Source organism: Callorhinus ursinus, unplaced genomic scaffold (assembly GCF_003265705.2).
Source record: "Callorhinus ursinus isolate GAN/ISIS: 27379988/994484 unplaced genomic scaffold, GSC_fseal_2.0 scaffold57, whole genome shotgun sequence".
In the NCBI taxonomy this organism is placed as follows: domain Eukaryota; kingdom Metazoa; phylum Chordata; class Mammalia; order Carnivora; family Otariidae; genus Callorhinus; species Callorhinus ursinus.
In genome coordinates, this window is record NW_027397119.1 from 5,671,998 (window position 1) to 5,698,572 (window position 26,575).

General features: G+C 47.8%; 2 protein-coding genes across 9 annotated transcripts in view; one reads left to right on the plus strand and one right to left on the minus strand.

The window, feature by feature from the left end:
* Positions 1-7,913, plus strand: part of LGR6 (leucine rich repeat containing G protein-coupled receptor 6) — a 116,830-nt gene extending 108,917 nt beyond the window's left edge. Inside the window, exons 17-18 of the mRNA XM_025855219.2 lie at positions 3,753-3,833; positions 6,145-7,913. Coding sequence (XP_025711004.1) covers positions 3,753-3,833; positions 6,145-7,400 — 1,337 coding nt within the window. The 3' untranslated portion in view covers positions 7,401-7,913. The remainder of the gene's footprint in view (positions 1-3,752; positions 3,834-6,144) is intronic.
* Positions 7,914-17,793: 9,880 nt separating this feature from the next.
* Positions 17,794-25,165, minus strand: UBE2T (ubiquitin conjugating enzyme E2 T). Of its 8 annotated transcripts, none has more exons than XM_025855305.2 (9): positions 25,071-25,134; positions 24,711-24,933; positions 23,711-23,914; positions 22,085-22,257; positions 21,452-21,521; positions 19,639-19,744; positions 19,426-19,524; positions 19,197-19,280; positions 17,794-18,240 (listed from the first exon to the last, which is right to left on the minus strand). In XM_025855305.2, exons 4-9 carry the CDS (start codon positions 22,191-22,193, stop codon positions 18,115-18,117), a joined length of 594 nt encoding a protein of 197 aa, XP_025711090.1. In that variant the 5' UTR covers positions 22,194-22,257; positions 23,711-23,914; positions 24,711-24,933; positions 25,071-25,134; the 3' UTR covers positions 17,794-18,114. The 8 variants fall into 8 exon arrangements, with proteins under 8 accessions (XP_025711090.1, XP_025711091.1, XP_025711093.1 ...); XM_025855306.2 differs by having other exon boundaries at positions 25,057-25,075; XM_025855308.2 differs by lacking the exon at positions 24,711-24,933 and having other exon boundaries at positions 25,071-25,089.
* Between the last annotated feature and the right edge of the window lie 1,410 nt (positions 25,166-26,575).

Below are 26,575 nucleotides of genomic sequence, written 5' to 3' on the forward strand. Positions count from 1 at the left end.
GGAGGTGACCTCTGCACCTTGCCTCTCCAAGGATGTAGCCCGGAAGTACTTGCGGAGCAGGTGAGGATGACAAGGGCAGTGGTAATGTTTCCGTATTTGCCAAGCCCTTGGCGGTTCACAAGGGGCTCCCTGAGCTGCGTCTTACGGAGCACCCCTGCCCTCGTGGCTCACACGTTCCTTCTCCACAGCTGCCTCCTGGCTACATGGGCCCTTCAACTTCAGGGCATTCTCAGAGTAGACATCCACTTTCTAATCAACCTGAGCCAAGCAGGATTGAATTAAATCAATTAAATTAAACCTGCTTAAAAAAAAAGTCCCCTCACTAGACGTCCTAGAGCCAAATGGAACAGCGTGGGGACTGTCACAGGCCACTGGGTGCAAGAGGACCTTGTTGAGAAGGGCCACAGGGGTCTTGACCACATGGGTCTGTTTCGGGAACAGTTAGGGTAAAGGGAAGGAAGGGTGGAGGTAGGCAGCTGAGGGGGCTTAAGGATCCTCTGTCAAGTGGTGTCTTAGATAAAGGGGCAGAGAGGAGGGCTTCCATCCCCCTCACCTTCACCCGATGGGACAGAACACAGGTAGAAGTAGGAAGAAGCCAAAAAGGGCCCCTGATAGTTGGATTTCTTTTTCAGTCTCTACCCCCCTCTCCACACTATGTCCATGGAGAAGCTAAACAGAAAAATCAAAACGAAACATGTAAGAAAAACGTCTTATGTTGGTGTAGACAGACCTGGGTTCTAAACCCAACGACACAGTTTACCAGTTGAGTTGCCTGGGACAAGCTATTTAACCTTGCTCAGCCTTGTTTTTTTGCTCTGTACCATGAGAACGATACTACACACCCACAGGCTGTAGAGACGGCACTCACTGGTACCAGTACCACTCTTACGGGGAGCCTCCCCGTGTGCGTGCGGGGGGAAGGGGCGTTGTCTAGTCCGGGACACAGCTTGCGGAGGCCAGTGTTGTGCAAGCAGTTGGGGGGTCTCTGGGGTCTCTCTCCCAGACCCCTCCCCGGGGAGGGTGTGAGGACCCCATGAGGAGCCCAGTGGCCAGGCTGGCTTTAGGCCGGCAGACAGCTGTCCCCAGGGGACATTCCCGGATGTCTGTCTGCGGTCCACTCCCTCAGGGGGCTGGAAGGAGGAATGGAAACTTTCCTTCCTCAAGGTGAAACTTTCCACCAGGCTTAGGTCTTGGAGAGCCACAGGGCGTCAGAATTGTGGGCTGCCTGCCGCCGGTAACGGGAGCTAGGGCAGGGCCCCCCACTTCCTGTGGGAGCTAATAAGCCTTGAGGAAGAAAGCCAGGAACTTCGGCTGCAGCCAGATTTGATTTCCTCCTTGTTTGAAGAGTGGTTACTTAACACCTTGGCTGTGACTTTCCCAGCCTCGGACAGAGTCCGCGGGCTTCACCCCTTGCGTTTCATTCATGCATTCTGATTTCAAAGAATTGCTGAGCTCCATTCTGGAGAGCCCGGTGGGCAGGGAATGAAAGGTAAAGAGGAGAGGAAATGCCAGGACTCTGTGGGCACACCTCAGCCTCCTGCCCGCCCTGATGGTGTCTGGGCCAAGGGCAGCTCCACAGTGAGCCTTCCTGCCTCCTGGGAAAATGCCCAACTAAAGGTGTTTACCCTTTAAGTGGGGAGGAAGGAAACAAACCACAGGAGTCAAAGATGGGGACAAGCATGACACAGAGTCACCTCTCTGTTACCTGTGCGGTGGAGGACAAGCCCACAGGGCACTGTCTCTGAAGCCTGGGTAACGTACAGGCGTCCTTCTGAAGAGAAGCAAGTCCCTTGTATCACTTAGGGCCTCAGACACCTTACCCAGTCTCACTAGAGAGACTGAAGTCTTATTCTTAAAAAAAAAAAAAGTCTTTCAATGATGAATTATTGCCGCAAACAAGAGTTTTGTCTTTATAAATGATAAGATGTTTTAAGATGATCATTTCAAAATTCTTATAGGATTTATGGACCCCCAAGGTATCCCTAACATCCCTGGAGTTCACAGGCTCGGGTTTAGGAAACGCTGCAATAGTGACTAAGACAAGAAAAAAAATCCTACTTGATTCAAACAAGTTACAGAGTTTCTTTAACAATGGATTTATCTTTCTAATCCTATTTTCTCAGGCTAAGGAACTGCAGGGTCTAGACTTAGAATAGGGAAGGATCAGTAAAGATCTAGTCCATCCTCTCACTCAGCATAGAAGTGCCCTTTCTCACATCTGGGACTTTCTGCTCCAGCACCTCTGGGGACAAATTATGCCCAGCTCGTGCATCTGTAAAGCTGCCCCCCATCCCCTCCAGCCCCCCCCCCAAATCAGGAGAGCATAAAGGTTAAATACCTGGGCTCTGTAGTCAGACAAACTGGGGTTGGACTTCTGCCCTGTAGCGCACCGGCTGGGAGACCTGGGGCAAGCCGCTTCGCTTCCATGAGCCTCAGTGTCCTCATCTGTCAAATGGTGTCAAAGGACACCTGTCTCATGTGGCCGCTGGGAAGGTTAATGAGACCATGAAGATGACTTGCTGGGTGGAGGCTGGCACAGAGTAGGGGCTCAGAGACTCTTAGCCCTTACTGTTAAATAAATCTGTTAGTTGACACAGCGAATTCTGACGTGAGTGCTTGATTCTCTTCCGTCTCCATAAGCTCCCTGAGAGCAGGACCATGTCTTCGTCATCCCCTAGGTCCTCTGCACTTGCCCGAAGCCCAGCAAATGGCAGGCATTGCATGCAGCGCCCGGGGACCTCAGGCCCACCTCTCTATCTGTCAGCTCTAAGTGTGGGAGCTGATTTGTGTTAGTAACAATGAAAACTTCTCCATTTGAATTGTTAATTTGCCTCCTTCTATGATCCATCCTGACTCTACCTTCTGCAACAACACAGCATATAGGAGCACAATTCCTTTATGCCTGAAGCAAAAAAGGGCCCTTGATATAGGGGGCCTCAGCTCCTTGAGGATGGCCATGGTTTTCCCACTTACTTATGCCTTGCCTAAGTTAATCCCCCATTGGCTTTGACCATTTCTCAAGTGTATGGCTTTTGCTCACCCACTATCCCTGGTTCAACTACTCTGTCTTAAGAAGATGCCCTTCCTGGGGTGCCTGGGTGGCTCAGTTGATTAGGCGTCCGACTCTTGATTTCGGCTCAGGTATGATCTCAGGGTCGTGGATTTGAGCCCCGTTTCAGGCGCTGTGCGGGGCATGGAGCCTGCTTAAGATTCTCTCTCTCTCTCTCTCTCTCTCTCTCTCTCTCCCTCTCCCTCTGCCCCTCAACCCCGTTTGGGCTCTCTCTTTCTCTAAAAATACAAAAAAATAAATAAATAAAAAGAAGATGTTCTTCCTAGCACGTGGTGTTCACAACTGGCCAGGGAATTACAGTGGGGGACTGGCCAATGTGGAGAACTATTTGTTTACCAGCTCATTATTAAGGCAGCCTCCACCCTAACTCTAAACAGCATGCACGGTAACTAGGCTGCCTGGAGGGGACACAGCATGCTGAGTTATAGGACGAGATGAGAGAGTTTCAGATGAAAGTTTGCTGTAAAGAACAGACAATGCAAATAATCCACATGTGGATAATAGGAACTGACTGAATGTTTACACCCAAGAGTAGAACAGATGTGCACAGCTGCTGGGATGACCTGTGCCGAGCAGACTGAGTTGGGGATGACTGCTTAAAGAGGTGGGCATTTGGAGAAAGGTGGAACTTGACTGTCACCAAGACCTGGGCCCCAAGCCACTTTCTGTTCTCACCTTTCAGATGACCTGGATCTGGACGAGCTCCAGCTGGAGATGGAGGACACAAAGCCACACCCCAGTGTCCAGTGTAGCCCCATTCCAGGTGAGATGGGTGCCTTGGCATGGGGGTGGGGCAGGATTGGGGAAGGAGCACCCAAATATTTAGATGAGATGCCAGTTCAGCCTGGCATGTTTATAACCACTTCAGGCACCTTCTTTGCCTAAGAGCCAACATTCTGGGATTCTGGGGGGAAGACAGCCTCTCTGGTGATTCCTAGGGAAGGAGCTGGAGTTCTTCCCTTGTGTGGCTGTTTGGAACAGCAGTGGGGGAAGGGTGACAGCGGGGAGAGAGGAGTCAAAGCAACCTTCACAAATCAGCCAGTGAGAAGTTAAACATCCAGGAGAAAGTGTCTCTCATTGAAGAGAGAAGCAGGAAAGAATGTCTTGACCCCATTGTTAGGGTGGAGTGTGGCACTGCTTCTGAGCACTCTCGGTCTAAGACTCGCAGAATCCTAGAGCCAGATGGGCCTCCGAGAGGTCACCTTCTCCATCACTGTGCTCTCTTTCTTTAAACTCTCCAGGGTGGAAAAACTTCACAGTTTTTCCCCTGGATGACTCCTTACAGGACTATCCAACCCTTACATCTGAGAAAGTCTCCTATAGAGTCTCACCTGAATCTTGCTGTAAAGAAAGAAAGAGAATTCCCTTTCCCTTTGATGCAGTACAGCCTAACCTGTTTAGAGTGAAGAAGCCCCTTTCCCTGTGTATAAAGTGCTAGCAGGTCACCCCCAGAGGGCTGTAGTACATTGCTTAAGCCAGGACAGGATCTGGTCGGAATGAACAGAAAACAGTGAACAGTGTGCTTCTCTATTTCGTCTCCCCTCCATTTTCCAGTTTTACATCTCTCTTTGATTCGCACCCCTTGGTCTTCTCTCATTGCTCTCGCTGAGCCAAAATAGTGCTTGCCAACTGCCAACACCTGCTCGCAGCACTCAGTGGGTGGAGCACGCCCTCTAGTGCCAGCCCAGAGCAAGAACACCAACGCAGTCTGGAGGAAACAGGTGGTGTTTTCTTCCTGACTTGGAAACCCCCATGCTTCAAGCTGCCACAGAAATTTCACCTCTGAAAACCAATAATCAGCAGTGATGAGGTTAAAGAGGAGGCTCCAAAAGGCAAAGTCCAGCTTGAACTTGCTTTAAAAATAGATCGTGCGTGCAGATGGTCAAATAAATTATCCATATGGGTAAATATTTACTATGCAGCCACGGAAAACATGTTTGGAGGAAGATAAAGATTCGGGAAAGTGTGCATAGTAAAATTTTTACTTAAAAAAGGGAATTAAAAACTATATACGGAAAATCCCAATTTAGTTTAAAAAAGTATATGTATGTATGTATTTTTTTTAAAAATGGAAGGAAACATACCAAAACGATGAGTTCTTTTGGAGAGGTGGGATGATAAGCAGTTTTAATTTTTCCGTGTTATATTTTCCAAACTTTCTACAATGACCATCTATTATATGGTAGTCGGAAAAAAAATATGTTTAAAAAATAGTTCCCACAAAAGCCTCTCAAATTCCCAAGCTACTAGAAATGCATTGCAGAACAGGAGTCTGAAGCCAAAAGAAATGAAGACATAACATATCCAAAGTTACAGGGTGATTTAAGGACAGAACCTGAGGGGAGAGATGGAAAACACCACGATCTCAGCCATTTGTGCAAAACCAGGTTGGAAAAACCCAGAGTCATCCGTAATTTCATTTACTTATTATGCTTTTCTTCCCAAATACTGATTGATTCTGTGAATACTGACTGTGGTCTGTCTCCCCGTCACAGAGCAAGGGAGAGCCAGCCAGGTACAAACACCTGGCCAGCACTCAATGCATGGCCAGGTCCTTAGTGGATCCCTGGGCACTGACCCGGAGAAGCAGAGCGCTGGGACGCAGACTGGTCCCTCTCCGGGCAGCCCCTCACACCTCTGTGTCCCCGGCCCGGCCGCATCCCAGTTCGGGTGCCCCCTCCACTCGTTTATGCCACCTCGCGCCTTCCTGTCCCCTAAATCCTGCTGCTCTGGAAAGACTGCTTGGCTGAACGTTTCCTCAATGCCTGGGTTTGTGCTGTAGGAATCTGTACTTTGTGTACAAGTTGGTTTATTATGTGTTTATATTTCTACACGTATTGGGTGAGTGTTCACTCCATTTGCAGCTCCTTGGAGGAAGAGCTGTGTATGTCCCCACTGTGGCTCCCCCCCCCCCCCGCAACCCCACCTGACAGTTCTCAGAGACCAGGTCTGCCTCTGTCAGCCTGGGAGTTCTCTGAGGACAGAGGCTGTGTCAGCCTCCCTGGCCTCATCCCCAGGACCCTCGACCCAGCAGCCTCTGACCCAGGGGTAATGTCTGATCCTCTCTCCCCCAGGCCCCTTCAAGCCCTGCGAGCACCTCTTCGAGAGCTGGGGCATCCGCCTGGCTGTGTGGGCCGTCGCGCTGCTCTCCGTGCTCTGTAACGGGCTGGTGCTGCTGAGCGTCTTTGCTGGCGGGCCCGGCCCCCTGCCCCCGGTCAAGTTTGTCGTAGGGGCACTTGCGGGTGCCAACGCCTTGACGGGCATTTCCTGTGGCCTCCTAGCCTCCGTCGACGCCCTGACCTTTGGCCAGTTCTCCCAGTACGGAGCCCGCTGGGAGATGGGGCTGGGCTGCCAGGCCACAGGCTTCCTGGCCGTCCTGGGGTCCGAGGCCTCCGTGCTGCTGCTCACCCTGGCCGCCGTGCAGTGCAGCATCTCTGTCTCCTGCGTCCGGGCCTATGGGAAGGCCCCCTCCCTGAGCAGCGTGCGAGCCGGGGCCCTGGGCTGCCTGCTGCTGGCCGGGCTGGCCGCTGCCCTGCCACTTGCCTCGGTGGGAGAATACGGGGCGTCCCCGCTCTGCCTGCCCTATGCCCCCCCCGAGGGCCGGCCAGCTGCCCTGGGCTTCGCCGTGGCCCTGGTCATGATGAACTCCTTCTGCTTCCTGGTAGTGGCCGGTGCCTACATCAAACTCTACTGCGACTTGCCGAGGGGCGACTTCGAGGCCGTGTGGGACTGCGCCATGGTGAGGCATGTGGCCTGGCTCATCTTTGCAGACGGGCTCCTTTACTGCCCTGTGGCCTTCCTCAGCTTCGCCTCCATGCTGGGCCTCTTCCCTGTCACCCCGGAGGCCGTCAAGTCTGTGCTACTTGTGGTACTACCCCTGCCTGCCTGCCTCAACCCTCTGCTCTACCTGCTCTTCAACCCCCACTTCCGGGATGACCTGCGGCGGCTCTGGCCCTGCACAGGGACCGCAGGGCCCCTAGCCTATGCTGCTGCCAGTGAGCTGGACAAGAGCTCCTGCGATTCCACCCAGGCCCTGGTGGCCTTCTCTGATGTAGATCTCATTCTGGAAGCTTCTGAGGCTGGGCGGCCCCCTGGGCTGGAGACTTATGGCTTCCCCTCAGTGACCCTCATTTCCTGTCCACAGCCAGGGGGCCCCAGGTTAGAGGGCAGCCATTTTGTAGAGCCAGAGGGAACCCACTTTGGGAACCCACCACCCTCCATGGATGGAGAACTGCTGCTCAGGGCAGAGGGAGCCATGTCAGCAGGCGGGGGCCTGCCAGTGGGCAGGGCCTTCCAGCCCTCTGGCTCCGCCTTTGCCTCACACTTATAAATGTCCCTCCTCACTCTTTTCTTCCCATCTCTTCCCTTCCCTCCCCTCCCACTCCACGAATGATGGCTGCTTGTAATATAAATTCAACCACAACTCAACAGTATGATCCACAGCAGGATGGCCCAGTCCCCGGGCCCTGGGCTCCATTGGTCTCCTCCCTCCCATGGCCATCATTAACGTGCGCTTCTTAGCCTGGGTTCCCCTTGGCCTTCCTCTGGGCCTCCTCCCTGTCACATCTGAAGCTGTGGACCAGAGATCTGGACATTTGTCTGCCTAAGGGAAATGAGGGCTGAGGGAAGCACAAAACAGTGACTGAAGTAGGGGGCCGAGCAGGTCAAGGATCAGGGTACAATGGGCAGGGGGACCTCACAGGGAAAGACCTATAAGGGGCCTGCCAAAGGCATTTGGGCATTTGCCCTTTGACTCACGGATTGGACACAAAATGTGTTCTGTGTCCTGTTAATTTTGAGATACGCCATGCAAAAAGACCCTCTGTTAAAATCAGTTTTAGAAGATACTACACGTTCTGTCCCTTTCTTAGAGATTCACAGTGCATATTAGTATAGTAACGGCTGCAAGAATTCCCGCAGGGATAAAGTCTGTTGACCTTTGTTTAACCCACTTCCCCAAATTATTTGACAACAGGTTTTTGTTTGGTTGGTTGGTTTTCATGGGCTATCTATTAATGTCTCACAGAATGTAACACTGCTCCCTCCCAGGGCCCTCACCTCTACACCACCTAGTGCTACCCAGGGACATCACAAGGTGCCACCGATCCTAGACAACACTGATCGTAGGAGTTTCACCTGGGGTAAAGTTGATGGTCCCATCAGCCAGAGAAGACTGTCCACACTCTACTTTCCCGTCCCTCTTGCTCTGCCCTGGGAAGATGGGGAAGAGGCTGCCTTTGTGGTTCCAGCCTCAGCCCCCCGTGTTGGGGCAGGGGTAAAGGGATCCCACATGGGGTCCCACCTCTTCCCTAAGCCCAACCACCAGTGAAACTTCTGCCCTCAATAAGAGAGAGCTCCGCCGGATCCTGGCGGGGTACACAGAGGGAGGTCGATGACTGCCTGGCTTCCTTCTGGCTTTGAGTTGCCCTCCCATGGTTCTCCACCATATGCCTTTTGCCAACTCCTGCCGCAAGCCCAGTTCCTTTTTTGCATCCCGGGTCCTGCCTTCTCTGTGGGACAGGGAGCCCCTGGCCAGCAAACTGGAGGGATATTTGCATTGTATGTATTGTTTTGTAGGGAGCATTATAGGAATCTGGGATCCCTGGGTGCCCCAAAGAAGCATGACGCTTCTACCTCTCCTGTCCCAACCTTCCTACCTTAGGGTTTCCCAAGTGTCTCTGAGTGTGCTAGCGCTCCCCACCCCAAACACACACACGTTCGATCTCAGGATGAGGAGGTGAGAGCTAGGACATTCTTGAAGACATAAAAAGGGAATCCAAGGCTCAGAAGAGGGGCTCTACTATTAAGACAACTCTGAGAAGGTCCTTCCTAGCCTGCAGTTTAGCTTCTATCTCCCCACTGCCCCCAGTGCCCAGTGGAAATTCTGACGCAAGTCCCCAAGGCTGCCTAGGCTGAGGTGGAGGGTTGAGGCAGAGACCATGAGTGGAACTTGGCACATTTCTAAATCTCATTTGACCAGCTAAGTTGCCTGGACTCTTACAGGCTCTGAAGCTAAATGTGCTGACCTTGTAATCACAGAAGGAACTTAGGGTCCTAGCACAGGGTTAACCTCAGAGTAGGCACTCACTAGATGGTGGGGAATTCATTTATCAGTTGGTTGAGAACCACTAGTCTCCCTGTTTCCCTGATCAAGAGCCTTTCATGGAAGGAGTTTGCTCTACTTTGTGCACTGGGAGTTGGTGACTGTTACGTGGAAAGTTCTCTGAGGTGCCCCAGGTGTGTGATTTGTGGGAGCCTTGACTTCTAGGAAGTCATCCAGGCCCCTCCTCACAGCTACCCCCACCCCATGTGATCACTTCCGACCTTGGAGCCAGGGAGGCAGTGTTGAGCAGAATGTGGAGTGAAGTGGCCATGTGTTGGAGGTTTAGGAGTCATGGGAACAGTCCCCTACACGTTGCCTCTTCTGTGAAAAGGGCGCCAGGATTTTTTGGCTGCAAGCTCTGGGGTGACACCACCGTCATCATATACTCCTAAAGCTCTGGGCATTTGCCAAGTCTGGCCCTTCTGGACAGAGGAGAGGTGTGGGGGAAGGGAGGAGAGGTGTTCGCCATGGACTATTTTCATTATTCAAAAAGCCTAGTTGATGTTGTACATTTACCCAAAATAAGATGGTGAAGTAGTTTCTTTGTTTCTGATGGACTTTCTAGCAAGTCAGTATGTTACTCTTTTGGTTATCTCCATTATAATCAGTAGAAGACTTTGAAGGTTTTATATGTCTTTGACGAAACAAAATCAAAAACCAGATAACTCAGGGCATGTGAAATCTTCCAAAATGGCGTCCACGGGGATGAATCCATCCAAAGGGCTGCGGTGGAAGAAATGTTGGGAACTGCCGACCTGGGATGTGTGGCTCTGGCCTCTGTGTGTTGTGCCTCGGCAAACAGTTGCAACCACAGTCTCCTTGCAGAGCAACTTGTGGAAGAGAACTTTCTATAGTCAACCGTGGTTTTTAAAGCACCTCTGTACACATCAAGAGGAAAAGTCCTTAATTCAGTGCTGAGATTTGAAGACCATGGATTAACAGAGCCTCTAGTTGGGCCTTCTCTTCACCTTCCTCTCCCCACCTCTTGCTCGTCAACCTCTAGGAGGAAGAGTTGCCAACAATTGGTAGGGCCTGAATAAGTGAGGATGATGGGAAGTAGCTAGAATCCTTAATCCTTTCTGGCACCATCTCCTCTAACTACCTCTGCTCTGGTGTAGCAAGTTCTCCCACCCACCCAGTATCCCCTATATCAGTTCTGGGTTGCAGGCCCATGCCCTCTCCAGCTGTGTGAAGTGTAAGAATTGTCAAGATGTAAATATTTGGATTCTTCTGTATAATAAAGCACCAGTGAAGTATCACGTGTGTCCCTCAACTCTTTTCTGCTGCCGCCGGTAGCTCTATGGGGTGCAGCCAGAGGTGGGGCTGCCTTAAGAGAGGAGTGATCACCCTGTCCCCTGAGTTCTGGGGCAGCCAGGGCACAGCCAAGGAGGCTCAGGTTTGAAATTTAGAAGGATCAGAATCAATTTGGCTCGCCCGTGTTTAAGTGCCCTTTGTGTGCTGGGCACTGGGTTAGGTGGAGAATGGCCTAGAGAAAGCAGGCAACATGGTGGGCTTCCTGTTAGATGCCCCTGAGCATCTTCTCAGACCCCAAGCCTATTCCTGGGGTTTCCTGATTCTGTGAATCCCAGAGAATCAGCTTCCTTTCCTCTACTTGGGCGACCTTCCTCACCCACTCTGCCTTGGAAATCTTCCTGAAGCCTTGACCCAGAGTGGGATGATGTCCCCAAGACAAGCAGGCAGTTCCTTTCTAGAGGTAAGGGAAAGAGATTGGGTTCAGTAAAACCCTGCAATCATAGGAAGGAGATGCAAGCCCCAGTCAGGGCCTTCCTGGCCTAGTGCCCGACCTCCTTCTGAGAGGCCAAACAGTGCCTCCAGGACTATTTCTTTCTTCCACACTTACTGAAGATGGAATTCCAAACCCATCCATCCTCGTGGCCCAACCGCCAAAAGGCCATTCAGCGGTTGCTGCTGGACTGGACTGAGAGACGGAGACACAGGGGCTAACTCAAGTAAGTGGATGTTCCCTAAGAGGGTCTGTGTAGAGCAAGAAGGGAGGCAGGATCTCAGTAAATCTAAGACCGGAAAGAGCAGTTGGGCTGGGCCCAGTGTGGCTGAAATGGGAGGGCCTTTCTGGATTCAGGGCAGCTCTGAGACCCAGCCAGTGGGAGTTTGTGGTCACTCAGCCTGGAGCTCCCCCAGCAGGAAGCAAAGCTGCCCTCTCTAGGCCTGCTCTGATATCTGTCCCCTTCTCACCACAGTCCACTGCTCCTCCTCCCCCGCTTTTTACCTAGAAGGCTTTCTATAAATTTAATTTTTGAATAAGTAATACATTCGCATGGTTCAAATAAAATATATCTGTTTAACAGTCTCCATTTGCCCGTTTCCCAAACCCTCACTGGTCACCACTATTATCAGTTTCTTACCTACCCTTCCAGAGTTTCTTCATGCATATACAAACAAAAGGCATGTATATCCTTACTTCTCCTTTCTGTTCAAGGGAGCATACCGCAATTCTGCTTCTGCAGAACTTTTCATCTATTAACAGAGCTCAAAGATCTTTCCTTACCAGTATAGAATGCTTTCTCATTTTTTTACCGTATCTTCTCTCTCTTTATACAGATGTATCCTAAATTTTATTCCCTGCCCCTTTTCATGGAAATGTGGTTTGCTTAATCTTTTCTTCTACAAACACTGCAGCGAGTAACATCGGATGTATGTCATTTAGCACACGTGTAAGTATATCTGTAAGACACAGTCCCAGACGTGGAATTGCTGGGTCAAAAGAGAGTTCTAGATCTTGTTCCCGAAGCCGTGGAGCCGCGCGCACGTGTGGGCGCCGCTGCGTGCTGGCCAGGCGCACCGCGACTCCCGGGCGCGCGGGGACGGCGGGACGCGCGTGTCGTCCCCGCTCGGGCTGCGGGGCCGCGGGAGCCGCGGGAGCCCTGCAGCCGCGCCGTCCGCGAGGCGCCTCTGTCGGCCCGCCGGCCTCCCGGCCCCGAAGCCGGATGCGGGCCCGGCCTCCCCCGGGAGTCCCTCCGCGCGCCGGCACGTGGGCGCCAGCGGCCGCGAAACACAGGCCGGGTGCGCCCAGGGGGCAGCGGGTCTGGCAGAAGGAGAAGGCAGGCTCGCTGGGGCCAGGCCGACTCGCTGGTGCGTCGGAGATTGGGAGAGGAAACCCGGTGAGGCCCGGATCTGGCCCCGGGCTCTGAGCCCTGGGTCTCCGTTGGCCCGGCATCGTGCCCCTGGTGTGAGTGAGCCGCAGATGCAGAGGCACTGACATTTAAAACAACAACAACAACAACAACAACAACAACAACAACAAGAGTTTGAGGTAATAATATCTTTTCTTTACCTCATTACTTCTTTGGAGTCATAGGCTATGTTTATTCATAACTTCTGCCCAGGTGGGCCTCACGATGACCCCTGTTCTTCCTCAAGCCCTCTCTACGCATCCTTTCTTTTGGCTTCCATTCCTGGCTAATTGCCTTGTTTTCTTTTGGTACTTCCTGGAGATTGAGGGAAAACCTGACTAGCCAAGCTTCTTTTCCTACACTAGGTTAAATCAGAGGTCAGTGGTCAACTAATGGACTGACCACTCAGGCCAGGCACCTGTCTCAGTCCACTAAATTGTAGTGTATGAATGGGTATGTTTATGTGGGATCCCATCGGACAAAATATGGTTGCTCAGAGCTGCCCCTGGAGCAAGGCTGCGGGCTCTTCTCTCAGAAGGGACAGTAGGCATGGCAGAAAGGTTCCACAAGAGCAGGGACTGTCTTGGTGTTATCCATTGTTGTGGCTTCAGTCCTTTCCACAGGGCCTTGCACAAAAAGGTGCTCAATTAATTTCTGCTGAGTGGGGGGGGGATATTTTCGAAATTAACATATTTAAGTAATCCATAAAAATTATGTTTCCCAGCCTAACGGGGACATCTGGCCAGAAGATGCAAATAACACAGAACAACAGATAGCTTCTCGTCTGAACTACATTTCTATTCCTGAGAACTGGCCCTCCATTCAGTAGCTCTATGTCGTGCCCTTTGGGCACGTCCTTTCTCTTTATAAGAAAGCAGAGTGGGCAGCTATTTCTGTGGTGAGATTTGAAGGGCCAGCAAGTTCCCTGACCCCCTTCTCTGTAACAGCTCCTCCCGTGGCTAGCACAGTGGTTGAAATTCCACCATCACAGTTCCTTATTCCTTCAGGTTAGGCCCTTTGCCTGGGGCATCTGCTACGTCAGCCTGCCCAGTCACCGCTTCCGTTCTTCAGGAACTTCCGTTGGGCTTTTCTAAAGGCAACTATCCCCACGGCTCCCTAAGGCGTGTGGTTCAGGTGGGGTTGACTCCACTCTAGGTTCTGGAGCTGGAATGTGAGCCAGTCTTCTCAGTTTATTCTATTCCCTGGCCACCGTGATTGGTCCAAGATGGGTTCCTATCTCAAGTTCTTCTAAAGACTTGCGGACAGTACATTTGGACTCCTCAGTTTGTGAAACAAGGACTTTTGTTTGCTCATGTGAGTTTGTTAGAGTCTGTCACTTGCAAATAGGTTTCTTGGACAGCCCCCTCTCTGATCACCCCCTCTCCATGGCCCAGGAGCAAACCCATTGACTTCCTACCAACTGTTAGGGTGGAGAGGGCAGTTGTAGAATGGGAATAAGGAAGGATGGAGGATTGTCGGGATAGGCTGGCAGGTGGGGATAGTGGGAGGCGGGTGGGAGGCCCCAGCGGGTAACGCAGGGCAAGAGCGTGCTGGAGGAGGGGGGAGAATGGAAAGGGCAGGTGAGGCCAACCTCATTTCATCACTGAGTGAGCCTGACACCACCAGCAGCCTCTGGCCTTGGATCCCACAGGTAGTTTGAGAATCACAGAACTGCCAGATATCAGCACTAGGAGACACCTTGGAGATCATGGGCCATCAGAGGAGGGAAACCTAGGCAATCCCCCAGAAGGGACCACATCACCACCTGACCCTGTTTGGGCAGTTCCCCAGACATAACTCCCAGGTCTGGAGAGAACCTAGTGAATAAATAAAAACACCCCCCCACCCCCCCCCCCCACTCCCCGCCAAAAGGAAGTTGCCTCTGCTGGGAGGTTTGGGAGAAAGATCCCTCAGCAGGCCTTTTTTCTGAAGCAGAGTTGCAAGGTCCTGGTTAAAGGATGCAGACCACAGAAGGAAGGGGACATATTGTGGGATCAGGGGAAAGGCAAGCGAGGAAAGCACATGAAGGGGAGAAATCCTGGAGCCGGGATGGGAGGTGGGGGTGGGGTGGGAGAGACACTGGATAACCTGCCATCCTTGATGGAAACTGGGAGTCGGGTAAAGGATGGGTGCTCCCTGGGAGCCATGGGAGGGGCCAGGGGCAACTTGCCAAGAAACAGGGAGAAAGGGGAACATGTTATTTCTGGGCAGAGCACATCTGTGTCCATCACCCTGGGCTTCACTGGCAGCCCTGTGCAGGACTCCAAGCTGTCCTGCAGCTACCCATCGTGGGGAGCAGGTTCTGAAACCACACACCCCTACCCCCCACCCTGTTCTTCCCTCCCTCAGGCCGCCCCAACCTAAACAAGACAACCTGGGCAGGGGGGCCACATGCTGATGGAAAAATACACACTTGGCTGGAAAAGGAGCTTTATTTGTGTGTGTTGAATTCCCACAGCAGCTGAAGGATAAATAGCTCGTCCCCAGCCTTAGAGACTGCCCACAAGGTGGGTGGTAAAATCTGTTCTTATTTAGATAGCTTTTGGGGAGAGGTGGGGAGAGGGAGTGGGGGCAGCAGAAGAGGGGAGCTTGGAATCTACAATGTTTATATGATTAGTCACGGATGTCATCTCTCCTCTTTAATTAGGGGTTTGTAGCTGGGAAACTTCACTCAGCTTGCTTGTCCTAGGAGCAGAGCAGACTGGCGAGTAGGCAAGGGGCAGAACATCTCTTTGGGGCCCAACTGTGGTCGGGCCACTATGTCTCCATCCCCAGTCCCCAGCTAAGCACTCAGTATGTCAGCCCTGTGCTAGGCCCTGTACTAGGCGCTTTATGTGCATCATCTTAAGTCAATCCTCACAACTACCTCATGAGTCAGGTACTATCATTATCCCTGTTCTTTGGGAGAAACCCAAAGCACAGAAAGATTGTAGAGCATACTAAGGGCACACAGTTGGTAAGCAGCACTGCCAGGGCTAGGCTGGGGCCTCCTTGACCCCAGTGTCCATGCTTTTAACCCTTTCCCATCGTTCCTTGGGCTGGGGATATGGACCTGGGCTTTTCTCATTTTCTCTCATTTCTGTTCTCTAGCCCAGGTCCTCTGTACTTGCTAAATCAGAGAGATGGATAGATGACTTCTAATCACTTTTGGCTCTGTTTTTCTTGCAATTAGAGAGAAAAGTTTCTTGTTGCCACTATATCCCCAGCACTTGGAATCGAACAATGTATATACAATGGACACATTTTCCGATAGGTACAAATGCTATGAATAAAGCTAATCAGGGTAATGAGCCATAGGCTAGAGTGCCTGGGACTCAAGGTGCTCCCTTAGATGGGATAGACAAGGACTTTCTGGGACAGCTATATTTGAGCTGACACCATCATGGACAATGTAGAAATCCCTGAACAAGGAATAAGCTAGGTATGTTCAAGAGATTGGAAGTGGCTTGTGTGGCTGCAGTGTGGTGTATAGGGGTAGAGGGTATGCCATAAGGATGGAAAGATAAAGCAAGCAGGAGCTAGATCAGTGTCTTCTGGCCCAGGGAAGGAGACTGGATTTTTATTTTTATTTTCCTAATTGCAAAAGGAAGCCACTTCAAGGGTTTTAAGGAGGGAGGTAAAATCTGGTTTTGACATCATCAAAAGATTATTCTTGCTGCTTTGAGAAGTATGGACTGTAGAGGGTCAAGGCTGGAGGCAAGGAGACATGGTAAGGGGACTATAGTACAAGTGAGATGAGAATGGCTTGAACTAGTATTAGGAGAGGGAGGGATGGGGCGCCTGGGTGGCTCAGATGGTTAAGCGTCTGCCTTCGGCTCAGGTCATGATCCTGGGGTCCTGGGATCGAGCCCCACATCGGGCTCCCTGCTAGGCGGGGAGCCTGCTTCTCCCTCTGCCTCTGCCTCGCTCTCTCTCTGACTCTCATGAATAAATAAATAAAACATTAAAAAAAAAAAAAGAAGAGGGAGGGAGAAGTGGCTGGTAGAACTGACCAGACCTGGTGATTGATCCGTTGTGTAGGGGTTTTGTCCCATAGGAGGGGCTCCTTTCCTACAGCTATTCCCTAAGTCCCTCACACTTCACGTCTGGCTTCACCCTGATCAGCACATGGCATTTCCCTGACCACAGTGACTGGCTTCAGGGTGGTCCAATTATAGGAACTTTCGCTCCATGGCCTGCCGGGTGTGAATTAGAAAGTACATAGCCCTGACTGCTGCTAGGAGTCACTCTGAAAGGGGAGTATGTTTAAGGAGCAGACAACCAAGACAAGTTGTTACTCTGGATGGCAGGTGGAAAGAGACTGAAATCTTGGTGTTACTGAGCCTCTGAACACACCAATTCAGATGCTCACCCCACCCCTGGACTTTCCATTTATTCCATTAGAACTTCCCGTGTTGTATTGTCACCAGTATGAGTTGGATTTCACTCATAGCTGAAAGCATCCCACCTGATATACTAATGTTATCTAGGAACCCCGAATCTGGCTTATATGCATGAATATAGGAGAAAAACCTACAACAAAATCATTTCTGGGCTTTAAAAAGAGAACTAATTTTGAGAAATGGTTCAAGAATTCTAGAGAAGTTGGAAGTTGATGAAGTGGGGGATACAAAAGAAATTTATATTTTCAGTTTGTGCCATCATCTGTCATTACGGATTATATAAATTCACACTTCTCTTCTTGTTTGCCTTGAGTCCAGTACCACACATGATCTGTGGCAGGCTGTGCTGAGTGAGGATACAAGGTAACTCATAGGTGGATGAGCAGACATTGCCTATTCAGAGATGCACTATTTTACGTGCACAGTGCCTAGCCTCGGTATAAAACTACTGCACTGGGATAAAACTGCTACACTGGGTAACGGACAGGGATATTACAGTCTTTATTTTTCTACCTAGGACTCTTAATATCTACATTCTTCAGAAAGTCTTTCACTCAGCATGGGCAGTCTCTTTCCACTTCAACTGATTTCTGCTCAAATCCATTTTCTCTGTCATCTCAATAGAATAATAAAGTCTAAGGAGATGATTATAAAATCGTGAGTAAGGGATTCAAGTTTGGCACCTATCTGTTCAGAGTAGTACTTGCCATGAAATGAAGTTAGGGACAGAAGGTGATTACAAAAATCCTTATTTAAATTTGTATGATTATTTGGTTAATCTCACGTGTGATTTTTTTTCACCATTCTAAAACACGAGCACAATACTCGGTACACAGCAGGTGTTCAATAAGTATTTATTACTGTGGTAATTCTGACCAGCTATGTAAATCGCAAAAAGTAAAAACTGCAAAAAAATTAACAAAAGGGTCCATTACCTTATTCCCACATTCTGTTAAGACTCCTGAAAACCTAGAGTCCTTGAAAGCCTGGTGGTAACTGAATCGTTTCCAACAGTGATTTTACATCTACGTCAAACATTCAGCGTCCCTAGTGATGTTGGTAAGTTGGCAAAATAAGAGACAACAATTCCAAATATTTTAACATTCTTATTATATAGCTTTCTGGACAGTTTGCTCCCAGACACACATTCAGAATAAACACATACTCAACATTAAGTGGTTATTTATTTTTCAGGTTTAAAAGGTTTCAAACTACATATGTACAAGCTAAATAAAACAAACTAGCCTCAGAGAATCAGTGTAGAGCAGAATACGTAAATACACAAGGTCTGTCTTATAGGACACGAAAGATGATAATGTCATCAAATACAAAGAAAAACATCCAAGAGAGGTAGGCAAATTAGAACATCCTAACAAAAAATATATTAACTACAACCAGGACAAACCCCTAAGCATCAGAGTGAAATTTCTTTTCTATGCCTCCCAGCTGCCTGGCTTTCCTTTTCTGTGTTGTGTTGCATGCTTCTGAGTCACCAGCCTCTGGCAGATCTTCAGGCATCTCTTCCTCATCAGCCTAAAAAGGAGCAGATACGGTAAAATGTAAGGTTCACACTATGAACCAGGATGGAGAACAAATGAAGTGCTGTTAATATTATTTCCAAGTACTTCTTTGTTGCCTCTTGTATATGATATTCCCTTCAGAAGCATCTTCTTCAATCTTTTGTTATGTTTTAAATTTTTATTTCTTTTCATAAGTAACTGCTACTTAACTCAATCTGAAGGATGTTATAACTCAGCAAGAACCAGAATATGCAAATCTTTGTGTTCCTATAATTTGTATTGTTAAATGAGGAAGCTCTGTCAACTTAAATTGGGGAAATTTTCCTTCTCGCTTCTATGAATGGTCCCATAAGAAATGTTCATTTTCCCCTCTCTCCTATACCTCTCTCACTCCTTCCCGATTCCTGCAATAGTCCCTTCTCAGTGTTAAAAAAGAAAACCTCAAAAAAAGAATCAGAGTCACCTCTCATCTATCCATGCTACCCCAAGAATATAAAAAAACATTAAGCAGATGCTGCCTGCCCTCTAGTGTTGTCAAAGATGACAACTGTTAGGAAAAATATACTGTTGGTTGAGCTACCAGGCTATTTTGTTGAATAACTATTTAGAAAGTTATAATAGGAGAAAAAAGTCAGTTAGCTACTCTAGAGTACGTTACAAATTTGGCAAAGTTAATAACCATTTACGCATTTACAGATAAATACACTTTTTTTTAAAAAAAGATTTTTATTTATTTATTGAGAGAGAGAGAATGGTAGAGCGAGAGCATGAGAGGGAGGAAGGTCAGAGGGAGAAGCAGACTCCCTGCCGAGCAGGGAGCCCGACGCGGGACTCGATCCCGGGACTCCAGGATCATGACCTGAGCCAAAGGGAGTCGCTTAACCGCCTGAGCCACCCAGGCGCCCGTGATAAATACACTTTGAATGGATTAACAACAGTAGCAAAATCAGAACTGTACAATCATCATACCTTTTGTTTCTGTTTTGCATGCTTCTCTGTCCACTGCCTGGCATTCTTGAGGAAGACTGGCTTATTATATTTAAATTCGGAGGACTGAGACAAAATCAAAGAAGAGTCAATGGAGAGAAAAATGCTTTGTAGTGGTTAAGCTGCAGCTGCCACAGCTATCCTCATAAATGAAAAATCAGAGGTATGCAGAAAGCAGGACGTGCGCCGCAGAGGACAAGAGAACACTTACTATGTCAGCCATGAGGGGGTCATCGGGGTTGGGTTCGGACATGAGCAGCTGAATAGAAGTCAGTACAGTTGCAATGTTGAGGGATGGTCTCCAGGCGCCCTATATACAGAAGATAGGCAGCTGCTTTTGTATTACTAAGAATGTGATACTCTAATTCCAGTTTTATAGATGAGAATCACAGAATGCTGTGTCCACCCTTTCCCCACCACTCACTTTTGGTGGCAATTTGAGAACATCTAAACAAATCCTTCCAGCAGAATCGATGTTTGGATGATAGATTGGAGTCAGAAATCGGATCTGAGGAGGTTCAAAGGGGTACCTTTGAAAACACAGGATAATAGAGAATTTTTATTAACGTATTGTTTCATTATAAACATATAATAATAAAGGCTTCCTGGTGACTAATTAGGAAGACAGCCTTTGAGAGACAAACCTTTTTTCTCCTCAAATTTTTATTATGAAACCTTACAAACAATAGAAAAGTTGAAATAATAGCATTAAAAACACTCATGTACCCACCACCTAGATCAAACCGCTTCATCCTGTAAATACTTGAGCACATATCTCCCAAGAATAAGGTCATTCTCCTATATAACTGCAATACTATCAGTATACCTCTGAAAAAATTAAAAATGTATTTCCCAATATCATCTACTATTCAGATTTCCTCAATTGCCCCCCACTTTTTGTACAGATAGGTTTTGAAAAACAGGATCAAATTAAGATTTATACACTGCGGGACGCCTGGGTGGCTCAGATGGTTAAGCGTCTGCCTTCAGCTCAGGTTGTGATCCCAGGATCCTGGGATCGAGTCCCGCATCGGGCTCCCTGCTCCGCAGGAAGCCTGCTTCTCCCTCTGCCTCTCTCTCTCTCTCTCTCTCTCTCTGACTCTCATGAATAAATAAAAACATTAAAAAAAAAGATTTATACACTGCATTTTTTTAAAAGATTTATTCATTTGAGAGAATGAGCATGACAGCGCATGTGTGGGGGGGAGGGGTTGAGGGATAGGGAGACTCTCAAGCAGACTCCCCACTGATCACAGAGCCCAACACAGGGCTCAATCCCACAACCCTGGGATGATGACCTGAGCCGAAATCAAGAGTCAGACACTTAACTGAGCCACCCAGGTGCCCCCACTGCATTTGGTTATTATGCCTTTTTAATGAGACACAAACCTTGGAAAATGCCCAGCCTATTTTCAGAACTGATGTATCACATGATTATCAAGCTACTTCTCTCAGGACTTTAACAAGTTTGGCCAGGATCTGATCTAGTGAAAAGACATCTACATATCAACAGTCATTCATTCATTTCTTCCCTTCCCCATTCTGCACAAAACTACAACTACGACTCACTTGATGAGAACCTTAAAGGAGACCTGAATTAGGAGGAGCCTTAACATAAAGACAGAAAGGAGAATGGTGGTTGCCAGGTGCTGGGGGACCAGGGAGCTGGCAAGTTATTGCTGAACAGGTATGGCGTTTCAGTCTGGGAAAATGAAAACGCTTTGGAGATGGATTATGGTGACAGGTGCATGACAACGTGAATATACTTAATGCCACTGAACCAAACACTTAAAAATGGTTTAAATGATCAATTTTATGTTATGTATATTTTAACACAATGAAGAAAAGAGGGGCCTTAGATGTGATCTAGCCCATTTTTAGAGAAGGAATTTGAACTCCAGAGAGATAAAATAACTTGCCCAAGGTCACATTACATTTTGATAAGACTAGGATTAAAACCTAGGACCTTTAACTCCTACATTTAACACTACTACATGACTCTATCTTCCAATAACCGTCCTTTACCCTGTAAGTTTAGAATCTAATTCACACTGGGCGCCTGCGTGGCTCAGTCAGTTAAGCGTCCAACTCTTGATTTTGGCTCAGGTCATGAGATCCAGCCCCGTGTTGGGTGTGGAGCCTGCTTAAAATTCTCTCTGTCTCCCTCTGCCCTTACCCACTCTGCATGTGCTCTCTCTCTCTCTCAAAGAAAAAAAAGAAATCTAATTCACACTAACCTCTCAGGAATGCTAACTTCCAGCTTGAAAACACCTTTTTCATAAGGTGTGTCAGCCGCACCTAATATTTCTTAAAAGAAAAAAAAGAAAGAAATTAAGAGGTAATCAGAAGGTCTGAACGACCACACCATACAGTCCTAATAAAGTCTATGGTCCTAAAGGAAAGCTGGGTCTAGGACAGTAATTCTCTCCTCTTAGGGCTTTAACAAGCTTCTCATGCAATGCACCAATGTACCCCAAAAACTGATGGTGTCAAAGGACAGAAAGAAGATCAAAATAGAAGTTGGACAATACTGACCACAGATCAAATATAAGCTGCAGATTTGTTTTGTCTGTACTGCAGTATTCTGATTATGTTTCCTGTCTGGCCTCACAGATATTTGAGATGGTGATCTTTGGTCTAAACACTGCTTCAGAGCTGACGCCCAAATCTTGGCTATAAATCAGCAAAAGGTGTAAAAAAGGCCAGAGAAGAAATGTCAAGCAAACCTTTTATACGTGTAAACAAATTAGGTTTAGAAAGATGATAAGGTACTTTGACCTTGTCATTGTTCTCTAGTTTAGAATATACAAATGTTCAGATTTCAGCACAATTTTCAATAGGGTCATCATAGGCATGACATTGATACCTACGAGCTCGCAGATCATCCATTTTGTCCTTATCTTGCCAGCAAGTGATGCCTGGGGGTGGCTCTGTGGCTAACAAGTTCAGCTCTCTCTTTAGACGTGAAGCTCTCTGCATGGTCCCCGAGTAGAAGGAACCACACACAGTTCACTACACCACACTAGAAGCTGGCTGGGATTCACTAGGGAGAAAAGGGACAACCATGAAATAGTCAGCAATGGTGCCTCGAGTTTTTAGCACATGGCTTCAGTTTAGTGAAAAACAAAACAAATTCTTCATATTAATCCCTATTCTGAGAAAGAAATCTGAGTTTTTTCCATTTCCTTTCTGTTATCTATTCAAGCACATTTTAAAAATAAAGATTAAAAATGCAAAATGCTCTACAAACAACAAAAACACTACAAGTTTTCAATTAATGTCTGTTTCCACTGATAAATTATAAACTCAGGAGGTACAGCCTGGGTCTAATTTTGCTCTCCACTGCATCCTCAGTATACCTGGCATAGAAAAGGCTTGACAAATATTAGCTGTGGAAGTCTATATATGCTTTGTGAGGAGAGCAAGGAATGAATATGATGGAGATAGTCTCACTCTGAAGTATTTGTAAGTTGAATGCTTACATGTGTGAAGTTTTCTCCATGTATTCTGGATTCCACATCCTCCCAATGCTTCACTATTTCCAACCTTTTCCCCATCAACATTCAAATATGCTCAAAATCTCTCTCATCTAAAACAAACACCCACACCTACACACACTCAACACCCTTCGTACCTCTACTCCCTTTAGCTGCCACTCAAAGGATACCGATTTTTTTATGAGTTACATACACTATCTTCCAGTTTGTGGCATGTCTTTCCACTTTACTCATGTCTTTTGACAGATACACAACTATTAACTTTAACGTAATCAATTTTAAAACCTTTTCCTGTACACTTACACTTTTATGTATTAAATTTTTCCTTATCCCCAAACTTAGATATTGGTCTGTATCTTCGAAATGTTTTACAATTTTGCTTTCACATTTAATCCAGTAGGAATTGATGTTTGTGTGTAGTGTGAGGTAGAGGTCCAATTTTGGATCTTTTCCTCCATATGAATAACCTATTGTCCTAGTTCTGTTTTTTAGAAAGTCTTTCCTTTCCCCGCTGATATGGTCATAAACTAAATTTGCATATATGTGTGGATCTGTCTTGAGATTCTTCAGTTTGTCCCACTGGTCAATTGGATTATCTTTGAGCCAATACCTCACTGTTTTAATTACTGTAGCTTATTAATAAGACGGTATGTAGTAAGTTGCGTTCCTACACCTTGTTCTTTTTCTTCAGGAATAGCTTGGTTATTCTTGATCCTCTGCTTTTCCATGAGTTTTAGAATCACCTCATGAAAGTCCACACGTATATACATCTCAGGATCTGGTTCTCAGTTTTGTAAACCGAATACTCAACTTGGCAGTAAACCTAGATTCAGTTGGGCTTACATGTACTAATTTATTCCAGGCTCACTCACAAAGGCTTTACATTGAAAGGTCAATTTATTAATTTGTACAACTATGATAAAATTTTTATTTTTAATCCCATACATTCCCGCCTTACACTATTTCTATTTGGAAAACTAATTATAATCAGAAGATTACCTGGTGGGCACAGATTGTAGTTATTGGGTGGTTCTTATGATAATCATACACTTAAATTGAGTGTACCTCCGCCACAGGGATGTTTAAAGGAGACTAAATTTGTGTATTGGCTAGGTAAAGACATTCTGTGCTGCAGACAAAATCGTTCCTTGGATTTTCCTTTTCTAATCTCCAGGCTTGCTGCTCCTCCACAATTCACAAACTCTTCCAGAAATATTTAAATGAAATTAATATTACAGGTGAATTAAATTGTTAAATAGAATTACACTACAACAGTCTTTCATATAAATTATTCTTTAAAGTACTTCCAAATTTCCTTAGATGCACCCATAAGACCATCATCTTTTGGAGGCAGGCGTTTCACTGGATAATTAACCTCCCGTTTTATATACAAATCCCTACTACTTTTCTCAGTAAGCAGATGCTAAGAAAGCGACCACAATAAGACAAGAATCCACAAGAAATAGAGCGTACCTTTATAGTAAAATGAGAACCCAGGGGAAAGGCACGGGAAAGGGAGTAGAATAGGGTGAGGAATAAGCAAGACAATTTCTCTAATGGAGGCCGACCCCAGTCTCACTATATTAACACAAATTGGTATATGGCACTCCTTAGCTCAAAAGCCATCAATTAGTGCGCATTTTCTGGGCACAAAGGTTCTTTACAATCAAACCCCAACTTCATATCCAGTAACCACTCCCCACAAATTTGTGCTTCAGCCACACCGACTTCTTTTTGCTGCCCATTAAGAGTCTCATCTTCTTTCACATCTACAGATATTACACATTAAATGATCACTTCTTGCCCTTCTCTAGTAATGCGCCCCAATCCTTCACTCCTTTCATTTGTCACCCTCTCTGTGCTTCCACACCAACTTGCACCGGGAGTTGTTACTCATCTCTGACAGCTTCTTCTCGTAGGGCGAAAATCCCTTGAAGGGCGGGTGTAGTCTTCGTAATTTCTTTTTTTTTTTTTTAATTCTTAAGTCAACAATGCCTACCAGTATGCAGCCCTGTAACTAGTGTTGGAAACGTGGGTTTTGGACCAGATGGTGGAGAAGGCAAAACGCCGGCCTGTGCGCGGCCCCGCAGCGAGCGCCGGGCAGCGGAGTCTCCTTCCCAGGGACACACTTCTCCCTGCGGGGCACCGGCGGCTCGGGGAGCTCTGGCCGCCGACGGGCTGCGGAGATTCCGGCAAAGCCTCCGCTCAACAGCCGCTTGTCCCTTCAGAAGACAGGAAACTCCCACATTAGACCGAAACAGGACTCCTGGTCCCTGACACTCACAGGGACCACCGCCGGGATGCGCTCTCTCCGCTGGGGGGGGGCCACAAAACAACCCTCTTACCTGGCCGTACTCACCTCACAACGTAGCGACGCGCGGACCAGCTACTCCCCACGCCTGCGCACGCCCAGACGGTTGGCGTCGCTCCGCCTTCCGCCACGAGGGGCTTGCGATTGGCCCGCGGCAATGCCCGGGGGAGGAGCGCATCCCCCTATTGGACAGTGCTCTGAGCCCGGCTTCCGCTCCCGCCGCTTTCAAATTAGAGCGCGCGTCAGACGTAGCCACTCCCCCTCGTACACGGAGCTGTTGATCGGGGCGGAGGTTCTCGGCAGTTCGGGAGGGCTGCATCATTTGGTCTGGCCCTGAGGTGTCAAGTTGGGTTACGATGTCAGCTTTCTTTGTCAGAGCGGGGAAGGAGCTGGAAATCGCCTCAGAGGAGGAACAATGAAGAGAACCGGAAATACTTGAACTGGAGTAGGGACTGCGTGATACCTCTCTTCATTTTAAGTGTTTTTCACCTGGAGAATTTTACTGCGTCAGAGGACACATCTAAGACTAATGGATGAAAGTTAAAGGATTGCAAAATTTAGCTCAGTAAAGCATTCTAGCAGTTAGAACCCTGAAGAACGGAACAGGTAAACTTGGGACGTAGTGAATTCCTTCATCACTGCAAGTGTTCAAGGGGAATTCGGGATAGTGTAAAGAGGATCCCTGCGTGGGTGGAAGTTTAGAAGAGATGGCTTTGAGGCCTTCCAACTCTAAAAGTGTGGTACTACTTGATGAAGGAAGTACCCGTTTATGGCTAAACCAGCCTTGACTTCGGACCTGACCTGAATCTAAAGACACGGCTGCAACTTGACTAGCCTTTGGGAATACTGTGGTGGAAAAACACCACCACCACCACCACCACCACCACCACCACCACACACCAAACCCTTATCTCACTGCTTTCAGCTCATTGTGTGGCTTTGGAACAGTGGTCGCATAAGAGTAATGGCCAGTCTTTCTAAACTTGCAAACCGACATACTTCTGGCCACTGCAGTGATTTCTGTATTTAGTCCACATTGGTGTTAAGTAGCGCTTGGTTCCCGGAGCCCGCTGCATGTATGTTACCTCTCCTCCAGATATCCCCACATTCACTAGCACTCTGTCCATGATTCTACCTGGGGATCCTCACGTTGGTTGTAAGAATGAATCAACTGAAGTAGCTTATGAATTACAAACATAAGGAATCCTGGGACTGTCCAATCTAATTTCCAGTTAGCTGCTGGGGTGTTGCATTTATTGTTAATATTTACTCATTGTAGAGAAGTGTTTTCTGTCATAAATCTGGAGTTGGCTGCTTATTTTACTATGGATATTTTGTTTTAATTCCTTCAACGGTCTTCTTTATTTTCTTCCTACCCCAAATGTAATTGTATTTCAATTACAATTCTGTCTTCAGAACTGAAACTGATCACTTCTTTGGGTGGTTCTCTGACAAAGGAGTCTTTAAAATGTGTCTTAGAGGGGCCCCTGGGTGGCTCAGTCGTTAAGCGTCTGCCTTCCGCTCAGGTCATGATCCCAGGGTCCTGAGATCGA

Bases quoted from the DNA above. Each gene is read 5' to 3' on its own strand.
- UBE2T (XM_025855309.2), bottom strand. From the start codon at position 22,193: ATGCAGAGAGCTTCACGTCTAAAGAGAGAGCTGAACTTGTTAGCCACA. The intron at 19,745-21,451 runs GTTAGTGTGAAT...GTGTTTTCAAAG, and splicing joins GAAGTTAGCATTCCTGAGAG to GTACCCCTTTGAACCTCCTC. The intron at 19,281-19,425 runs GTAAGTGTTCTC...ATTTTGTCTCAG, and splicing joins ACCCCCTCATGGCTGACATA to TCCTCCGAATTTAAATATAA.